The sequence below is a fragment of the Astyanax mexicanus genome, chromosome 9, assembly GCF_023375975.1.
Source record: "Astyanax mexicanus isolate ESR-SI-001 chromosome 9, AstMex3_surface, whole genome shotgun sequence".
In the NCBI taxonomy this organism is placed as follows: Eukaryota; Metazoa; Chordata; class Actinopteri; order Characiformes; family Acestrorhamphidae; genus Astyanax; species Astyanax mexicanus.
The window spans coordinates 18,593,769-18,610,739 of record NC_064416.1 but is presented as its reverse complement, the minus strand read 5'-3'; the positions used below and the strand labels follow the sequence as shown (position 1 = coordinate 18,610,739).

General features: G+C 36.5%; 1 protein-coding gene across 1 annotated transcript in view; it reads right to left on the bottom strand.

The window, feature by feature from the left end:
• cracr2aa (calcium release activated channel regulator 2Aa) overlaps positions 1-16,233 on the bottom strand; it is a 31,927-nt gene extending 15,694 nt beyond the window's left edge. Inside the window, exons 1-5 of the mRNA XM_049483596.1 lie at positions 15,911-16,233; positions 9,083-9,363; positions 3,138-3,249; positions 2,563-2,755; positions 101-247 (exon numbers count right to left, since the gene is read on the bottom strand). Of these exons, the coding sequence (XP_049339553.1) occupies positions 101-247; positions 2,563-2,755; positions 3,138-3,249; positions 9,083-9,292 (662 nt within the window). The 5' untranslated portion in view covers positions 9,293-9,363; positions 15,911-16,233. The remainder of the gene's footprint in view (positions 1-100; positions 248-2,562; positions 2,756-3,137; positions 3,250-9,082; positions 9,364-15,910) is intronic.
• Positions 16,234-16,971: the final 738 nt, after the last annotated feature.

Here is a 16,971-nt window from a genome sequence, read left to right as displayed (position 1 = left end):
TAAAAAGAGCATGCTCACTTTAGACAACATCAATCAAACATGACTGTAAATGAAATACTGGCAACAAAAGCAATATCCATAGAACAGTGAATGAACCGACCTTTTCAGAGCAGTCTCCATCTCCACCTTCTCCTGGTGAGCCTCTTTGATCTGATAGGTCACTCTACCCAGAAACTCCTCAAAGTTGGATAGGAGGCGAGGCTCATCCCGACGGAGCTCAGTCCACAAACTGCGTACCTCTCCTGGACTGAAAGAAGAAAAAAATAAATAAAAACACATAAGTCAGTCAATCACCTGAATTTGTGTTAAGGTTACACAAGTGACTGGTGAGAGATTTATCACTGTGGACATAAAAGTAGTATACAGGCTTTTCAAGGACAAATACCAATACTATATTTATAAAGAGCAGCATGGTTGATAACTGAAATATAACCTCACCAATATATCTCATTCTGCCTCTTAAGTGATCTCTGCTTAAGCTATAACTACAAACACAAGCTCTGACTAGAGCACTGCTTATAATCTGAAGACCTTGCTCTATTCATATATTTGAAAATTACTCCCCAACAGTTCTTTAGTAAATGAGTAAAAAGTTTCTATACAGAACCAAAACAACTCAAAAAATGACATTTGAAAATTTACATGAATACACCAGATGAACAGGTTCTTAAGATTGGAAGATTGGTGGAAAACATATTGGTGATGGTACAATTTAGCACCAAATCTATCATTACAAGTCAGAAAACCCCATAGCCAGGTAGAGAACCATACTTTTTATAGAAGAACTGAATGCTGGTCTTTATTACACTGCTGCCTAATGGCTTGAAGATCACCTATATCCAGTATTGACCATAGGCTTTATCCCTTGTGCACAGCAATTTCTCCAGATTATCTGATCCTTTTAATAGTATTATGTACTGTAAATAGTTGAAAATCCAAAGTCTATGCAATTTTACATTAAATAACATTTTATCTAAAACAAATCCACAATTATTAGATGTACTTTATGGCAGACTGGTGAACCTCTGCACATCTTTGCTTCTAGGAGTCTCTGACACTCTTAGAATCAATATATATATATATATATATATATATATATATATATATATATATATATATATATATATATATATATATATATATATATATATATATATATATATATATATATATAGTTGTCCAAGCTCAACTAGAGAAGAATGGGTTCCTCCTAAGGTTTCTTTATGGCTAGCTTACTGGTGGCTCTTGTACCTCTAAAAAGTTGTTACACTTTGAGACCTGTATTAAAAAAACAATTCAACTTACATAAGTTATAAACCAGTGTAAGCTTCTGTGTTGGTAAGGTTCATGTGTATATCAAGCAAAACCTTAATGTTCTTTTCAACATCACAACTCACACAGTCAGAGCAGTTGGGTGAACGGGTTTCTGCCATGTCTGACTGGAAATGAGCCGAGTCTGAAAAGCTCACAGGAGCATGTAATCTAAATTGTCAGTTCCCGTCTAGAAGCTCGACTTTCGCCAATAGAATATACTTATGAAACTGATGACTTCCGCCAGGACGCAGTGGGCTAAAAGAAAAACTAGTCATGCAATACATGAGTCCTGTCTTCTCTTCAAACGGGGAGGAAGCAGGAGGCTGATATTTAAATGTCTCTTTCATCTGACAGGATTTCCTCTGGGACAGCGCCGCCTCGTACTGTGATTGATTGTAGGATGGGACATTTTAACCTGCACTTATCATAGCCTTTGGGCAGTTTTTTAGGAAAGTAGCAAGCAGACATTTGCTGAAGACGTTATTCTTGTCTTCCAACAGCAGGACATCCTAAGACCTTACTTTTAATATCCCTTATATGTCCAAATGGTTGTGCACACCCCTTCTGATGAATGAATTTCAGATACTTTATACACAGATTGAACTATTAATGCAAAGAATAAAAGCATTTCAAATAGAAAAATATTCTCAAGAATAGGGCTGCACTATTTATAATTTTGGCATCAATATCACAGTGTACACATGTGCAGTAGTCACATTGTAGAATGTGCAAAATTCTGTGCAATGTCAATATACATTTTTCAAAACTTTTTTGCTGCTTAACACAAATAAAAACACACTGTTTTCATTCACATGACAATATCTACTAGAGTGTAGATTATACAATCATTGATGCACAAATAGCATTACTATCGTCTTGACACAGTAGATCACTGACAAAATATTTAAAATTTTGATTTATATTTATATATTGCAGAACAACAAAATATCACAATTTACATTTTTCCCAATATTGTGCAGCCCTAGTCTGGAGCATATAAATCTCTTAATGATCCTATTGGCCCCATGATGCCTAATTCCAGGAGTGGGCTAGAGAGGTAAACAGCCCCCAAGTGCTAAACTGTACTAGGGGGCTGTTTTCACTTAATGTAATCAAATTATCTTTCAGTTACTTCAACAAAAGCAGGATAAACCAATCCTTTATCCCGCTGTTAAAAAAAAAACAGGGATGAATAAGCAGGTGTGCCAATACTTTTGTCTACAGTGTCTGTAGTGACATAGTACTCACTCCTCAAAGACGTTGTTGGCACCCAGATGCTCCATCAGCATGGAGAAATGTTTCTCCTCATCATCCTCCCCTCCACTTAGTGTCTCTTCCCATTGACTCTGGTAGAGCTGCTCAGGAGGACTCTGCATCGAGCTTTGTTCTTTAGATGTCCGCAGAGATGATGCTGATGCCGTCGGACCAAATAAGAACTCACCTAGATAGCAAGCATGCACAGCAGGGATTGAACTTCTGTCTGGATCTTATATTTTAAATGGATTTTTACAATAGTTGGGGCAAAACTAAGGGCTGCAGTTAATACAGCATAGTGGGCAACTACTATTATTTAAAATATAGACATATTTAGAATATGTATTTCTATATATACAGACTGTAGCCCACTGGACCACCAAAACTACAAAGTGTTCTATATCATTCATATATTACTCATGCCCTACAACTGCAATATGTAGTTATACAAAAGCAAAACTAGTATTGTAAATTTAAACTGCAGTCCCAAAATCTATTATTCTGAGATTTCTACACAGTCTTATGAAATAACGCTGCTGTTCTGTTTTACTAATGTTCTAAAGACCCACTAAAGCCAGAGGAGAACTCATCCAGGGTGAGGTATCCATTGCCATCAGTGTCCAGACTGTCGAAAACATTCTCCAGATCGTCAGCACATAAGGGCAGCTCTCCAAGTAGCCTCTGAAACACAAAACAACAGCCATCAATTAAATTAAAAATGAAAAGAGAACTCAACAGTGTGAACGGTGAACCTTCTACTTAATTTACTATAAAGCTGAAGAAAAAGTTTGTATGTACTCTGCGTTTCTCAAGAAGGTAGATATGCAAATTGTAAATAAATGTTCAAAACATTATGATAGGATTAGGCGTGGTCCCAAGAGGTTTAAATGCTTCACAGAGCAACAATTCCCTACAGGGTAACACTTCTCTATAATGTTTGTACATTTACACATCTTTAGCCCTATCCAGACAAGATTAATTTCTTAGGGTGTCCTGGGGAAATTTTCTCTTTTATGGGGGGTCCTCTGTGATTTTATTCCTGTCCGGAACGACCATGTATGTGTTTTTTTCAGACATCCTCTGAGAAAATTACAGGCTGAATTAGCTACTGTTTTTCGCTGAACGCCGAGTAATTTTATTCCGGTTCAGACTCACATCTCTGAGTTTCGTCACCTCGTGTTTAATAAAATTTGTCTATTTGTCCACTGCCACACACCATAATGACACTTTGTGTGTTTCCACAGAGATGCAAGTAACCACAACAGTGAGTGGAAATGGAGTAGCTACTGAACACGATGCTATGTGACTGAGAAAGTCTAAAAAATCACTGATCCTCCTGTTTTCAGTTGCAGTGGGGATACAAGAGTTTTATCACAGTTTTATCACTGAATAGAAGTTTGTCCTATTTTTTACAGGCATCCCCCTGAGAAATTAATCCCGTCTGGATAGGCCTTTTTTCTGTCAGCAAAGGGTGCAACTTAAAGTAGCTAAATGCATTGATTAGAAGTGGTGTCTACAAACATTTGGACATATAGTGTAGTATGCCTATCTTATTTACTTAAATTCCAACTGGCATTACTCTACTACTAGGTTAACTCATGACAAAAAGAGATACAACAAACTACTGATACTGATACATACATTAAACAAGTGTAACTTTATGACCACTTCTTTGCTTTTAGCTCCACTGAGCACAGAGTAGCACTATGTAGTTCTATAATCAGAGACTGTCGTCCTTCTGTTTCTCTGTATACTTTGTTTTCCTCATTTCACCCTGTTCATCAATGGTTAGGACCCCAAAGGACCCCCACACAGCAGCTTTATTGATTATTCTCAGCAATGTAATGACATTGGCATGGTGGTGGTGAGTTAGCGTGTGTTGTGCAGGTATGAGTGGATCAGACAAAGCAGAGCTGATAAAGATTTTAAACACTATCTCTATCAGACACTCTATTAGATACCTTGCTACTCCACCTTGTATATATAGAGCCAGAGACAGAAGCTAATCTGTTGCTTTACAGTTTGTTTTGGTCATACACAAGATGCTGCCCACAGATACAAAGGTGTTTGAAAACTCCAGCAGTCCTGCTGTGTCTGATCCACTCATACCTGCACAACACACACTAATACACCAACATAATGCCACAGTGTCACTGCAGTGCTGAGAATGACCCACCACCCAAATAATAGCTGCTCTGTGGTGGCCCTGTTGGGTTCTGACGAGTGAGGAACAGTGAGGTGTGTAGGAAGAAGGAGCTGGTCATAATGTTATGTTAACTGATGTTCATATGAGTTAATAAATATAGCCTGTTTGATTTATATTCATCTAATAATCTTTGCAATTATTTTAGCTTTTTTCCTCACATGAAAATTGGAAAATTTTGTATGCAGATCCTCAAATCTCTACATAACTTTAAAACTCTCTAAAATTAGATTTAAAAATCTGGAATACAGATACAATGACAAGCTGATAAGTACACATTCAAAAGCAATGCAGTTATCTTGATAAAGAGCAGTAATGACATCTCCATGCTGCTTCAACCTACGAATCTTAGCAAACTTCCTATCATCGAAGTGAGTGACATTTAGGCGAGCTGTAATTAAAGTCTATTCATTTTGAGTGGCTTCTACAGTGGTTCAGACATCTCTAATTACAGACCGTGTGAGTGTAACCATTACGTAATGCTCACGTCACAGCGCCCAGTAGATACACAGATCTGCCCTGTTTCTAAACTCAAATAACACACCCTGTGTGAGGATTAAGCAAATGTTTACAGAGACAGACTACTAAACACCTGCCCCATAAAACTAAAAATGTTGAGAGAATGATCTTACAGGTGTCACACTGGGAAAGATCTACAGGGCTATAGCTTCTGAATAAACAGCTGTTATCAGTATTAGACAAGAGCCATATGTCAGAAGGCAATATTGCCTTGTAGAGGCTGTTGATCACACTCTGGTGTGATCAGGCTCGTGTGAAGAAGTAAGCACTTTCCAAACTGGCTTTGTTTTGCTAATAACAACATGACCAACAGTTTGACAAGTTATATTTTCAGTTTCAGGAATTACAGGCTGTAGATATAGGCCAAAAAACTGGTTATAAAATAGCGTAAATCAAGGCTGATTATGAGATAAAATTAAATAGAGGGAAAAAGCCTTAGCTGTAAAAACTTCAGTACAACAGAACTGATACATTTTAATAGGTGTGATAAGATCTTATCCCGCGAGACTTATGGACAGGCAACCAAAACAAATGTTTGATCATTTTAGGCACACACACACACCTGCTTCTATGTATCTGCTGAATTTAAGGTGTTCCATGGTATGGTTATCACATGTTCCGCCAAGACTCGTGTTTTACACCCACACATTCCAGCCTTTGCGGTTTATACTGCAATGTAGAATCATGGACACACATGGAGGCAACACGTTACGTTGCCAGGTCTGTATAGACTCCTCAAGGGGCATTGCTAATCGAATATAGAACTCTCACTGGGGGGATTGTGACAATTGTTCAAAAGTTCTGAAGGGAAGTTGTTGGGTTTGTGGTTAAACCGGCTGCAGTACTTGTATACCTTTTTTCTGTTACTGCATATGATTAATCATACATAATTTAATGGTAAATCTCTTTACATTTTCACTACCCATTTGTATTACAAAAGAAAATACAAGCAGTGGTTCTTCTATGGCATCACTTAAGGAACCCTTTCAAGCACCTTAATGTTTATTAGTGTATGTAAAACAAACATGTTTTTAAGTTTTTTTACGAATAAATAGATCAATCTTTTTTTAAAACTCCACAATGATCTACTATTGATGACCTTTTAAATAATAAAATAGTAAAACTAATGCAGTATGTGCAAGAGCAGTACCATTGAACCTTTTATAATGTTCATAAATTGTGGTACTTAAAAATAATTGTATTCTCAGCTAAGATGAAAATGTTTTGGCATCATTTCCACACAAACATTCACACAAATACCGCTATCACACAATAAGAAAGTAGACTGTATTCAATATACCAGGGGTCTCCTTTTTGTCCAAATGGATGGAAATCATTAGTAGCGCAACTTGAATAAAGATGCGGAGCTGATGCTCATCAATGCATCTCCATAAACACTGGATCAAAAGGTGTAATGCCTTTCAAATACCCTCTTCAGAGCATGGGCCTATGAGTGGACCATCAAAGAGCAAGGCGACAATGGATGGAAATCTAAGAGGCCACCAAATCTGCACAATAATACAACAGAAGCACTGGCCTCACAAAGCTTCTTCCTGCTCACCGCTCGTGTTCTGTCCGCTCGTGGCTTCCAGCGTATCTCGTGGGCTCCCCTGAATGACGCTGAACATTTCTGTGAATACTGGTGACTGTGTTTTTCCACTGAGCCTCACATACAGCTCCTGGCTCATTCACAAGCTTTTGTACTGCTAATCTGTTGTTTAGATAGCACATGGACCACAATGCTCTAAATTCTGCACCCCATATTTTGTTTTTAGTGAGATTCAGGTTGTGCAGAGGGTGGAATTGGCGTAGGTGAGTGTAAAAGACAGACACTGCTGGTCTATAGTGTTTTTACTTCATGAACTTCAGAGCAGAGTCTGTAAAAAACTTTATCAATAAAAAAAAATCCCAAAAAGTAAGTGAGAAATGAGAATTTTGGCATGAAGGAGGCTGCCCTCTTTATAGTCACACAGCCATTCCAATGTTGTCTTGGAGGGAAACAAGTGTTAAAAATAAGTGAGAAATGACAACTGTGGTGTAACAGCATGAGAACAAAGTATGTCAGTGTCACGTCCAGTGCGTGAGAACTGGCTTCAACCAGTACAGTGACAATGCAAAAAAGAAAAATGCTTAATATTTAAGCAAATATGATAAAATAAGTTTTTAAATACTAGTTTCTTAGTTTCTCCTATGTAGTCTAACTGTGTATATATATTTCTAAAACTCTATAATCAGACTTAATCCCTATCTAGGGTCATGCCCCTGTATCTACTATGGGTGCACTCTCATAATACATTAACCAAACTTATACAACTGAAAGAAAAAAAAAGCACTTGGGTGTTTGGATAAATATGCGAAATAACTTAATTTATACCGAACAATGACAATTAAGAAAACGTGATCAAATTGCAACCAGCTGGAATGTTTGTAGTTTTGTAACTGCTTTGAAAAGATGTATTTAAAAAAAGGCAACCAATTATATAGGCTATTTAACTAATACAATAGTGAAAAAGTAATCCATTCATCCATCAATTCAGCCTTCCATCCATCCATGCACTCTTAATACCCGTTTATTCATCAGGGTTGCGTGGTGGGCTGGATCCTATCCCAGCCAACATCAAGCAGAAGGCAGTATACACCGGACAAGCTGTCAATCCATTGCAAGTAACAAAGTAATGGTTTAGTAATGGTTAACTTATCTTTAACTCCCTGCAGAGAACACACTTCCACTGCTATACAGTATATCTCAATGCTAGATTTTTTTTACCCCTTTAGTTAACAAACATTAGAATACAAACTGTGTCAGCAAAAAAATACTACAATAGTTATTAATGTAAAAAAAAAAATCTAAAATACTACACACTCATACAGCACTTCAACTACTTAATGAGTGCACAGTTACAATAATGAAAAAAACATCTACACAAGATAAAACATATCAGTTATTAAACAAAACTCATAATTCTGTTACCACACAAAATATAGATCTGGGGTTACATTTAGGCATTCATCCAACTACAATAAAAAGACTTGTTTACATCTGGTACAAATGTTTCCCTGCTTTAAAAAAAAATGTCAAATATGTCAACTTATTTAGTCAAATTTAGAGACGGCAAAAAAGTAAAAAATAAAAAAGTGAGGTTAAGTAAAGTTACCTAAAGTACTCTACTTTTTCATTTAATTATTGCTAAAACATATCTAAGCAAATTTAAGATGCACTTAAAAAGCATTTTAATTACATAATTACATAAATAACAATCAAGAACTTTTCCTCTATGCATTTGCATCCCTATGGTTTTCCACCCCCTCATTATTATTATTATTATTATTATTATTATTATTATTATTATTATTATTATTAATAATAATAATAATATATTTAGTTAATGTATTTAGAAAAAAAAAACAAAAAAATAGTATCATCTAAAAATCTAAAAAGTAAAATAAAGTTACATAAAGTATCTACTTAGCTTTTTTAATTATTACTGGACATTGACTGCATTCAAATTCTACTTCTACTTCTTCATGAAACGTTATGGCTCATTTGTTCTAAAAAAATCAATCAATATGTATATTTTGAAATGTATCGAAATTAAATAAAAATTAAGATAAATCAGGATTCATTATAAATTATAAGACATAAGAAGTAGTAATCGTTTGAAGTTTCCTCTAATTGGGTTAGATTTCATATATTGGTCCAAATGTAGAACAAATAAATGAATACATTTTTTTAAAATAATAATCAGTATAATTATAATATATAAGAAATTAAAGCTGCATGATAACCCTTACCTGCATGTCCCGCCGAGTGATGAAGCCTTTATCTTCAGTGTCACAGATCTGGAAGAACTCCTGAGTCTTCTCCAGCACTGTGCTGCAGTTACTGACACTCTGGTTGTCCTGAGGGCTGCGTCTCTTGTTGCACTTGGCTTGCATCTCCTCTCCTCTGGGCTGGAGGGTCCAGCTCACCTTAGAGTCGCAGGTGCGTGTGAATGCTGCCATAGTAGCGTCCTTGTGTGTGTGTGTGCGTGTGTGTGTGAGGCCGCCAGCTCCTTTCCTTACATGGGTCAGCTCTGGATGAGAGAATTGAAAGAACACACAGCTTTGAGTTTCATCCACATCACACAGCCTTTCAGAGATGCTGCTGCCCGCCATCTCTTAGCAACCGCCTCTTTAATTAGTCAATGAAGCCGCAGAGATGTGTAGAGGTAAAGAGGCATCGCTATAGCCAGAGAGAGAGAGAGAGAAATAGAGCCTCTTTCACGCTTCTATACAGTTATAGTTAACTTGCCTCACAGTCATGGTAAATAGTTGGCATTTACAATGCATTCTAGTGTGTAGTCGCCTACAATCACTGAGTGGGAGAACATGTTAGGCTTTAGTGGACTTTAGGGGACTTTAGTGGTCTGAAAGAAACATCTGGAATAAGAGGTGAAATGATGGAGAACAATTAAAGGCTGTTAGTTTCTGAAAGCATAATTGGCTGCTCTGTCTGTTAATAGTATTGAAAGGAGTTGATTACATAATCTAAGAGGTCTAAGAGGTTTTTTGCACAGATCCAAAAGGATCTAAATGGAAGCAGATTATTTGGGTATTAGGGTGTTTTTTTATGATATGGTCTACTATATGGTTGTAAGAAAATATCAATATATCAAAGTATATTTTTTGTAATACTGTACAATTTTTTAATACAGTGGTGAATCATTATTATTAGTTTACATGTAAAAAATAGTGTCAGGCAGGGGTTCATTTAGCGTTTAAACTCTTAAAGTCTTTAGATCCCATTGCTATGCTTGCATCAAAAGTAAACATTTATTTTACTCCGATTTTATAAAGTTGGCTTTCGGAGGGATCCATTTTCATAACGCAACACTGTGTCAAAACATTATCACATTATACTGTATAACTGGAGGCAGAGATTTTGCGTTCATATGACTACAATTCTATCAAATTCTGGGTTATTTGTATACAGATCAAATACAAAGTTCAGTTTGTTTTCAGACTAAAGCCCTAAATTATAGTGCATGGCAGTGGACAAATAGCTATTTTATTAAATGTGAGGTGACGAAACTCAGAGATGTGACTCTGAGTAAATGTTCAACCATCATTCTGATGATTAAATAATGTTTAGCACAGCTAATCATAAGAATTCACTTAGCTAGCATGATCTGTTCACCACAGAACACATTTAAGTCTGTTTTTGACTAACCTCTGTTTTTGACTACTGATGATAAAAACTTGTCTGTGAGAATTAAGTCTTAGTCACTTAACTTCGCTAGATAAGATAAAAGCTAAAAGGCTAACAGCTAACACCACAGCACAGACCATGTTCCAGCTAAATGGGGCTCAAATCATAAATGTTTAGAAGACCTGCACACACACTGGATTGAAAGATCTTAGGAGTGTTTTGAGTGACATTGCAGACACATATGTTCAGGTTTAGTGGCTTTGCCTTTGTTTTGGACAGAACATTGCTAAACTTACAACTAAAGTGAACCTGTGTCATTTTACCATCCGTTTTCAGAAAGTAATGTCGAATTTATCAGAGCACCTCAATTCTGTGGTACTGTATTAGCTAGACACAGGGCAGACATTTGGCACATCAGACATGCCATATTTATAAAATTCAGTCCTCATTAGAAGATACCGTTAAAATGTTTTAATATTGAGGTATATGGTATTACATTTACACTAACCAACCCTTACGACAGTTTTCCTGAAATCTGTTAAACAATTGTCAGTACACAATCTACAATGATACTTCACTTTGGGTCATTTGGTCCGGACCTCAGAAGTTCTAGACAAGCTGTGTGTGTGCGCATTTGCACATCTGTGTCAGCAATGGGTACAACTTAAAGTTGCTATACGAATAGAATGTTGATGGACACTGAAGCTGTTCTGGTATCTCAGTACTGCATGCTCTCTCAGTTCATTGTGTTAAAAATAACATTCATATTAATTTGTCCATTCCATCCAAGGTCATCAGTATCTCAAGTCTGCATGATATAACCACTGAACAAAAAAATACTGTACAAACACAATCCTAAGAATAAAGATCCCTCAAAATGAAAAGTTCTTGGCTTGAGTTTTAAGCTGTATTTTGTTTTACAGTATATAAAATGAACAAAATTAAACATTTAATCTAAAGCCAAAAGCATATACTGAACATGATTTTCAATAATTCCATCATTTTTATTCACAATTGAATAAATTAAATAATAATTTAAATAAAAAAATATTTTCAAAGACAAACTGTTGCAAAATAATTTATTTTTACATCATATTCACTGAACGGTTTAACATCCGAGGAAAGGCCAAAACCAACCTCATGATCCATATGACAATATATTGTCTCAGTACACATATATCAACCTCTGTGTGCAAATTTAGCAAATGTATGCTTTACATGCAGAAAATAACATGTAGGCTTGTTTTCAATATAATATATGTAAAAAAACAATGTAGTAAGGTCTGTTCACAAAAAAAAAAAAATGCTGCTAGGCAAGACACTATATTACTAAACGCACTGGTGTGTAGTTTGCATAGAGGCTGTGTAGTTCTCCAGTACGTTCATATCAAGATTAAGCTTGGCAGTTTGTGCATGTGATCCACAATGAGAAGCTCTTATTACACTACTGGGTTTATCAAGAAACAATAAAAGAAAGAAACAGCTGCTACTACATTTCTCTGGTTTCTGTTGAACTTCTTGTGATGTTTTAAGTGCAATTCTTCTTATTTTCTAAACATTTTTACAGATTAAATTATCTCAGGTAACTAAAGAGGTGTTGTACAGCAAGACATATAAGGCTTGGTGTCATGAGGTTAGATTTGTAACTTAATACAAACAATGACTTTAGACTACATTATGCTACATATTACATTGAAAATAAAAAATCAGTCTATCTGTTCAATATTTTTATTTTTTTTATCTTTAGTTTACAAGCAACAGACCATAATGTTGACAATTGAAGAAAATCTAAAAGCTGTCTAAAGGATGTTCATATTTATGCATGTTCTCTGAAAACATATAGATAAAACCAGAAAGGAGCAGTACAACTGGACGTGGCAGTGTAGCCAATATTTGAAGCAAAACATGACCACTGCCGTATGAACACAATGAAAGAGAAATCCTGGCAGAAAAGAAACTTTGGCTCAAAACATACTGGGTTTCCCACAGCGCTTTATAGTTAGGGAGGCAGCCTAACAGAGATGACCTGACTGCATATCCAAAGAAAAAAAACAACAACAAGCAAGCATAGAGACAAATAGCGGTATCTGTTGGTTAAATATGTTACTGGACCACCTATCACCTGTTGCTACTTTTTTCCGGGAAAAGGCAAATTATCCTCTCTGCTAACAAGCAAGAAACAGTAACTCACCAGTACCACCACACCCCCTAAACACCCTCTAGTGAATGAAATGCTTTAATATCCATGCTATACAACACAAAGTAGTATGTGGGCAAAATGGACATACTCATTTTTGTATGTAAAGAGAGTATAAATTGGTCTTTAATGCTATGTGTAAGTCAAGTCACAATCCACAATGCAATGGTGTCCCAAAGCAGCTTAATCCTCGAAATAAGACAATCATATAAATCAGATTAAACATTTATACCCAACTGAGCAAGCCAAAAGCAACAATGGCAAGAGAAGGTGGATGAAGCCAAATATACCTTAGGAGGAACCAAGTTGAGTCATAAGAGGGAACACAGTCTCCTCTGGTCAAACCCATATATGAATGACTAATAAAATGTACAAAGTCAATTTAACATCACACCATTGTCCATTGATATGCACAGGTTTAATAATATAATCACTAATATGCTCAGCAGCAGTAACAGTCCAGCAGAAACAAGCCCATCACATATCCAAGACACTGCTAGGCTAAGACAGTGATAACTACTGTATAAAGCGACTAAACCAAAAGCACAGTTTGACTTAATCACTTAGTTTGACTTCATTGGTGGCTCACAAGATTCTAATGATTAAAACCCAGCTAAGAAGTTACGAGACATTCCATTCATGGCAAAACTAGGCACTGTAACTAGGTCAAACACCAACAAAGATCTTGGGCTGGCTGGCTTGTGCAAACATTGCTTTAGACTATGTGACATAATCCAACAGTAGAGGATATAGAGGCCAACACTACACAAACAGAGCGTGCCCAGCCATATCAGCACGGAAAGGTGAGTTATTTCTAGTCTTTCCAGTTCAACAGCAGCCAAGTAAAACATTCACTTCCTAAAAGTCTTCAAACAAGTACATGGACTTTTGTGGGACATAATGTGTGATAGTCTTTTACTGAATATCACCAAAAAGCTGACCAATCAGTACTGGACAAACGATGTAAAACCAAAGTTCATTGTGGGTTAATTCTGTGGTCTAAGATGTTGTGTAGTCAACTCAAATTACTCAAATACTTTCTTTTTGTTCTCTCCTTTTGTAGGTTAAATTATATGATCATTGGGCTGTTTTTTAAGTCTTCTGAAGGAGCTCATGTTAACATTACATTACAGTGTTTTATTGTAGTACCCCTGCTAGTAAACAGAAACCCAGGCTGGGCTGCAGAAACAGGTTCATCTGGTGTTGTTAAGGCTATAAAATGTCCTCCAATACAATTTTTTGGTTTGCTTCATGATTCATCAATGTTATTTCAGCACTGATGATGTCCTCAATATGCTTAAAAATGCATGTTGTCAAAAGTGTATAGAAAATATATCACAGTACTGCAATGTATTGTCATACTGTCCACCTCTATACAATATCAATATAGCCTCCTCTAGGCCAGTACCCAGTGCCCTGCACACTTCATTCATTTTATTAGCTGGCCAGGTGTGCTGGGAGCAGGATAAACACAAAAATGTGCAGAGCATTCCAGTGGCCTATGTCAAGTGGCACTTTTGAAAAATTCTTCTGAAGACTGTCTTTCACTGGTAGCTGGTTTTGGACAGTCTAAGCTGGTGTTTGATAATTAAGATGGATGAAAAGCTAGTTATCAAGCTCTATACCAACATAGTGATGTTTCATTTGTTTTTGGTCATGCTTGGCCATACTGGTCATGCTGGAGTCTTGTTGGTTATGCAGGTGGAGCAGCTTGGCCATTTTGGTCAAGCTGGTCACCTTAGTACTGCTGGTTTACTAGCTTGGCCTTACTGTTCAGTCAGCATGTTATTGGTGGGCTTTCTGGTCATGCCGGTCCAGCTAGGGCTTACTTGTCATGGTGGCCTTGCTTGGTCAGGCTGATCACTTTTGTACACCAGCTAAACCATTAAAAACAAGTCAAATTTAAGTCATTTTAAATGTATAAGTAAGTCACTAAATTGTAAACCTGCTACGAGATTTCTAAATGCCATGATAATTCCACAATTTGTTGTATGGTCTAACAAGAGAACAGGCTAACAAATCTACTGAAGACACTTGAAATTTTATTTAAATGCCCTCTTAAAGTTTTAGATCAGAAACCCAACTGTTGTCATAGCTATCAGATATTACAAAATCATAAACTTCTGAGCTGGGAATATTTGGTTAAAATACTCCACTTAAGATATTTATTACACAAAAAAATATTCCTAATCAAAGTGTTTTAAGTCAATCAGCATTTTCCGTAACAGCATCTAAAGAATAAAATCTGCTGCCAGTCCATATTAGAGAAATGAATGTGTATGGTCCTGTTACTGATACCGTAAGTTAAAACTGTGGCTTGTTAAAAAATCAATATGTGAACATTAAAATATAAATTGTTTACTGACCATCTACTGAGTCTTTTGAAAATTGCTGTTTGGTAGTGCTGTTTCTAAGGTGCTTGTCTCTGTTTATATTGTTTGAATTTTATATTTTTGATGATTTTTTTTTTTCAAACATTTTCCCCAACTTCTCCCAATTTATCTGACCAATTATGCAACTCACATAGTTGTTACTCGGCTGTATATGCCCCCATCACTAGTGATGCACATGTGAAGCCATCTACTGCCCCTTTTTGAACTGCTGCTGATGCAGCATTGTAGAGTAACCAGCATGCTTGGAGGAAAGCGCAGCGACTTTGTGAAGAGACATACATTAGTCTTGTGCTGATTGACATCGCCCTTTGGAGTAATGAGGGGAAAGAGTACCATCTACCCACCCAAAGAGAGCAAGGCCAATTGTGTGCTCTCTCGGGGATCCGGCAGCTGATGGCAAGCTGCATGACCCGGATTTGAACCAGCGATCTCCCCATTATAATGGCAGCCATTGTTAAGAACTATCCAGGGACTACAGATGAAAACTCTGGCTTATTTACAGAAAATATTTTCTGTTTATTAATGAGCACTGTCTCTGCAAAAAAAACTAATAAATGATATGAAACTCAAAACATACTATATCCTGTTCAAAATCTAAGCCTAACAGCCTGGTCGTGTGTTTTTTTAGCACAGGGCTGTTTCCTAAACCACATTAAACATTACTACTGTAACATAATTATTTTGTGTCAACAGCACACATTATCAGAACACAGTCATTAGTAGCACGTTTATTAATTAGTACACTGTGTTGTGTTGGAGGTAGCTGGGGACTAAACCCCACCTCAGAGCAAATTAAGCAAAATTAGCAAGTTAACACAACTCTGATAAAGCGGTGAGTTTACCTTCAGTCAGTCGTGCAGTCAGTCCTCAGCTATCTCAGGTCTCTCCCTCTATTCCTCCATGAGTATCAGCGTCTCCTCTCCCACAGCAGCACCTGTTCAACCAACTCCTCAACAAACAGCCCAGAAACACCTTTAAACCCCCAACAAGCGACTCCTACTACACCCCAACCTCTTCAGCTACACTACACACATATAAAACACCCTGCAGTTTCTCTATATCTGCTCTTTATTCCTCCTCTCTCTCTCTCTTTCCGGCGTTTCTCTCCAGCAGCTCAAACTTTTCCTCTGTTGACTTTCTCTAACCGCTGCCCTGAGCCGGAGGGGGAGGGGCTCGCACCCCGCGCGCAGCGTCTGTTGCTGCGGTAACGACAGTAGAGTAATATGCGCGCGCCGCTGGATTATCTGATCTGATTGGTCCACACGCTGGCTGAAGTTTTGTGAAACTCTCACTGCACGTGCGTTTATTATTATTGCCAATCATCTGCAAGCACGAGACCCTGGCTGCGTCCCAAACTGCGTTCAACACTACCCTTTAACGTTTAACTATCAAGATAATAAAATAATGTTTAAAGATGAGAAATTGTTCTTCAATAAAAAAAAAAACAGTTCCCTTTATTACTTATATTACTTATATAAAAAAGGGCCCTAATTAAAAAAAAATATTTCCTCAATCTAACAAATTATCAACAATCAACAATCTACCCAAAAATGTAATAAGATTTTCCCTTAATAGTATTTCCCTTAATCTGTCTCCCAGTTTTGAGGTGATGGGTTACTTACACGGAGAAAACAGTTTCATAAATTAAGTTTTTTTTTTTTTTCATTTAAACCAAATTAAACAAAAGTAAAAAAAAATATTAACTGTTAATGTAAGTCAATACAGTATTTCATGATAATTAAACCAATAGAAATGCATACTTTAATTCACTAAATCATTGCTGTTGGTTTAATTATCATGAAATTCCAATAAATAAAGAACAACTGACCAATTCATAATGAACATTGTTTTATTCTATAAACTACGCACATTTCTCCCAAATTTCAAATAAAAAGATCATTTA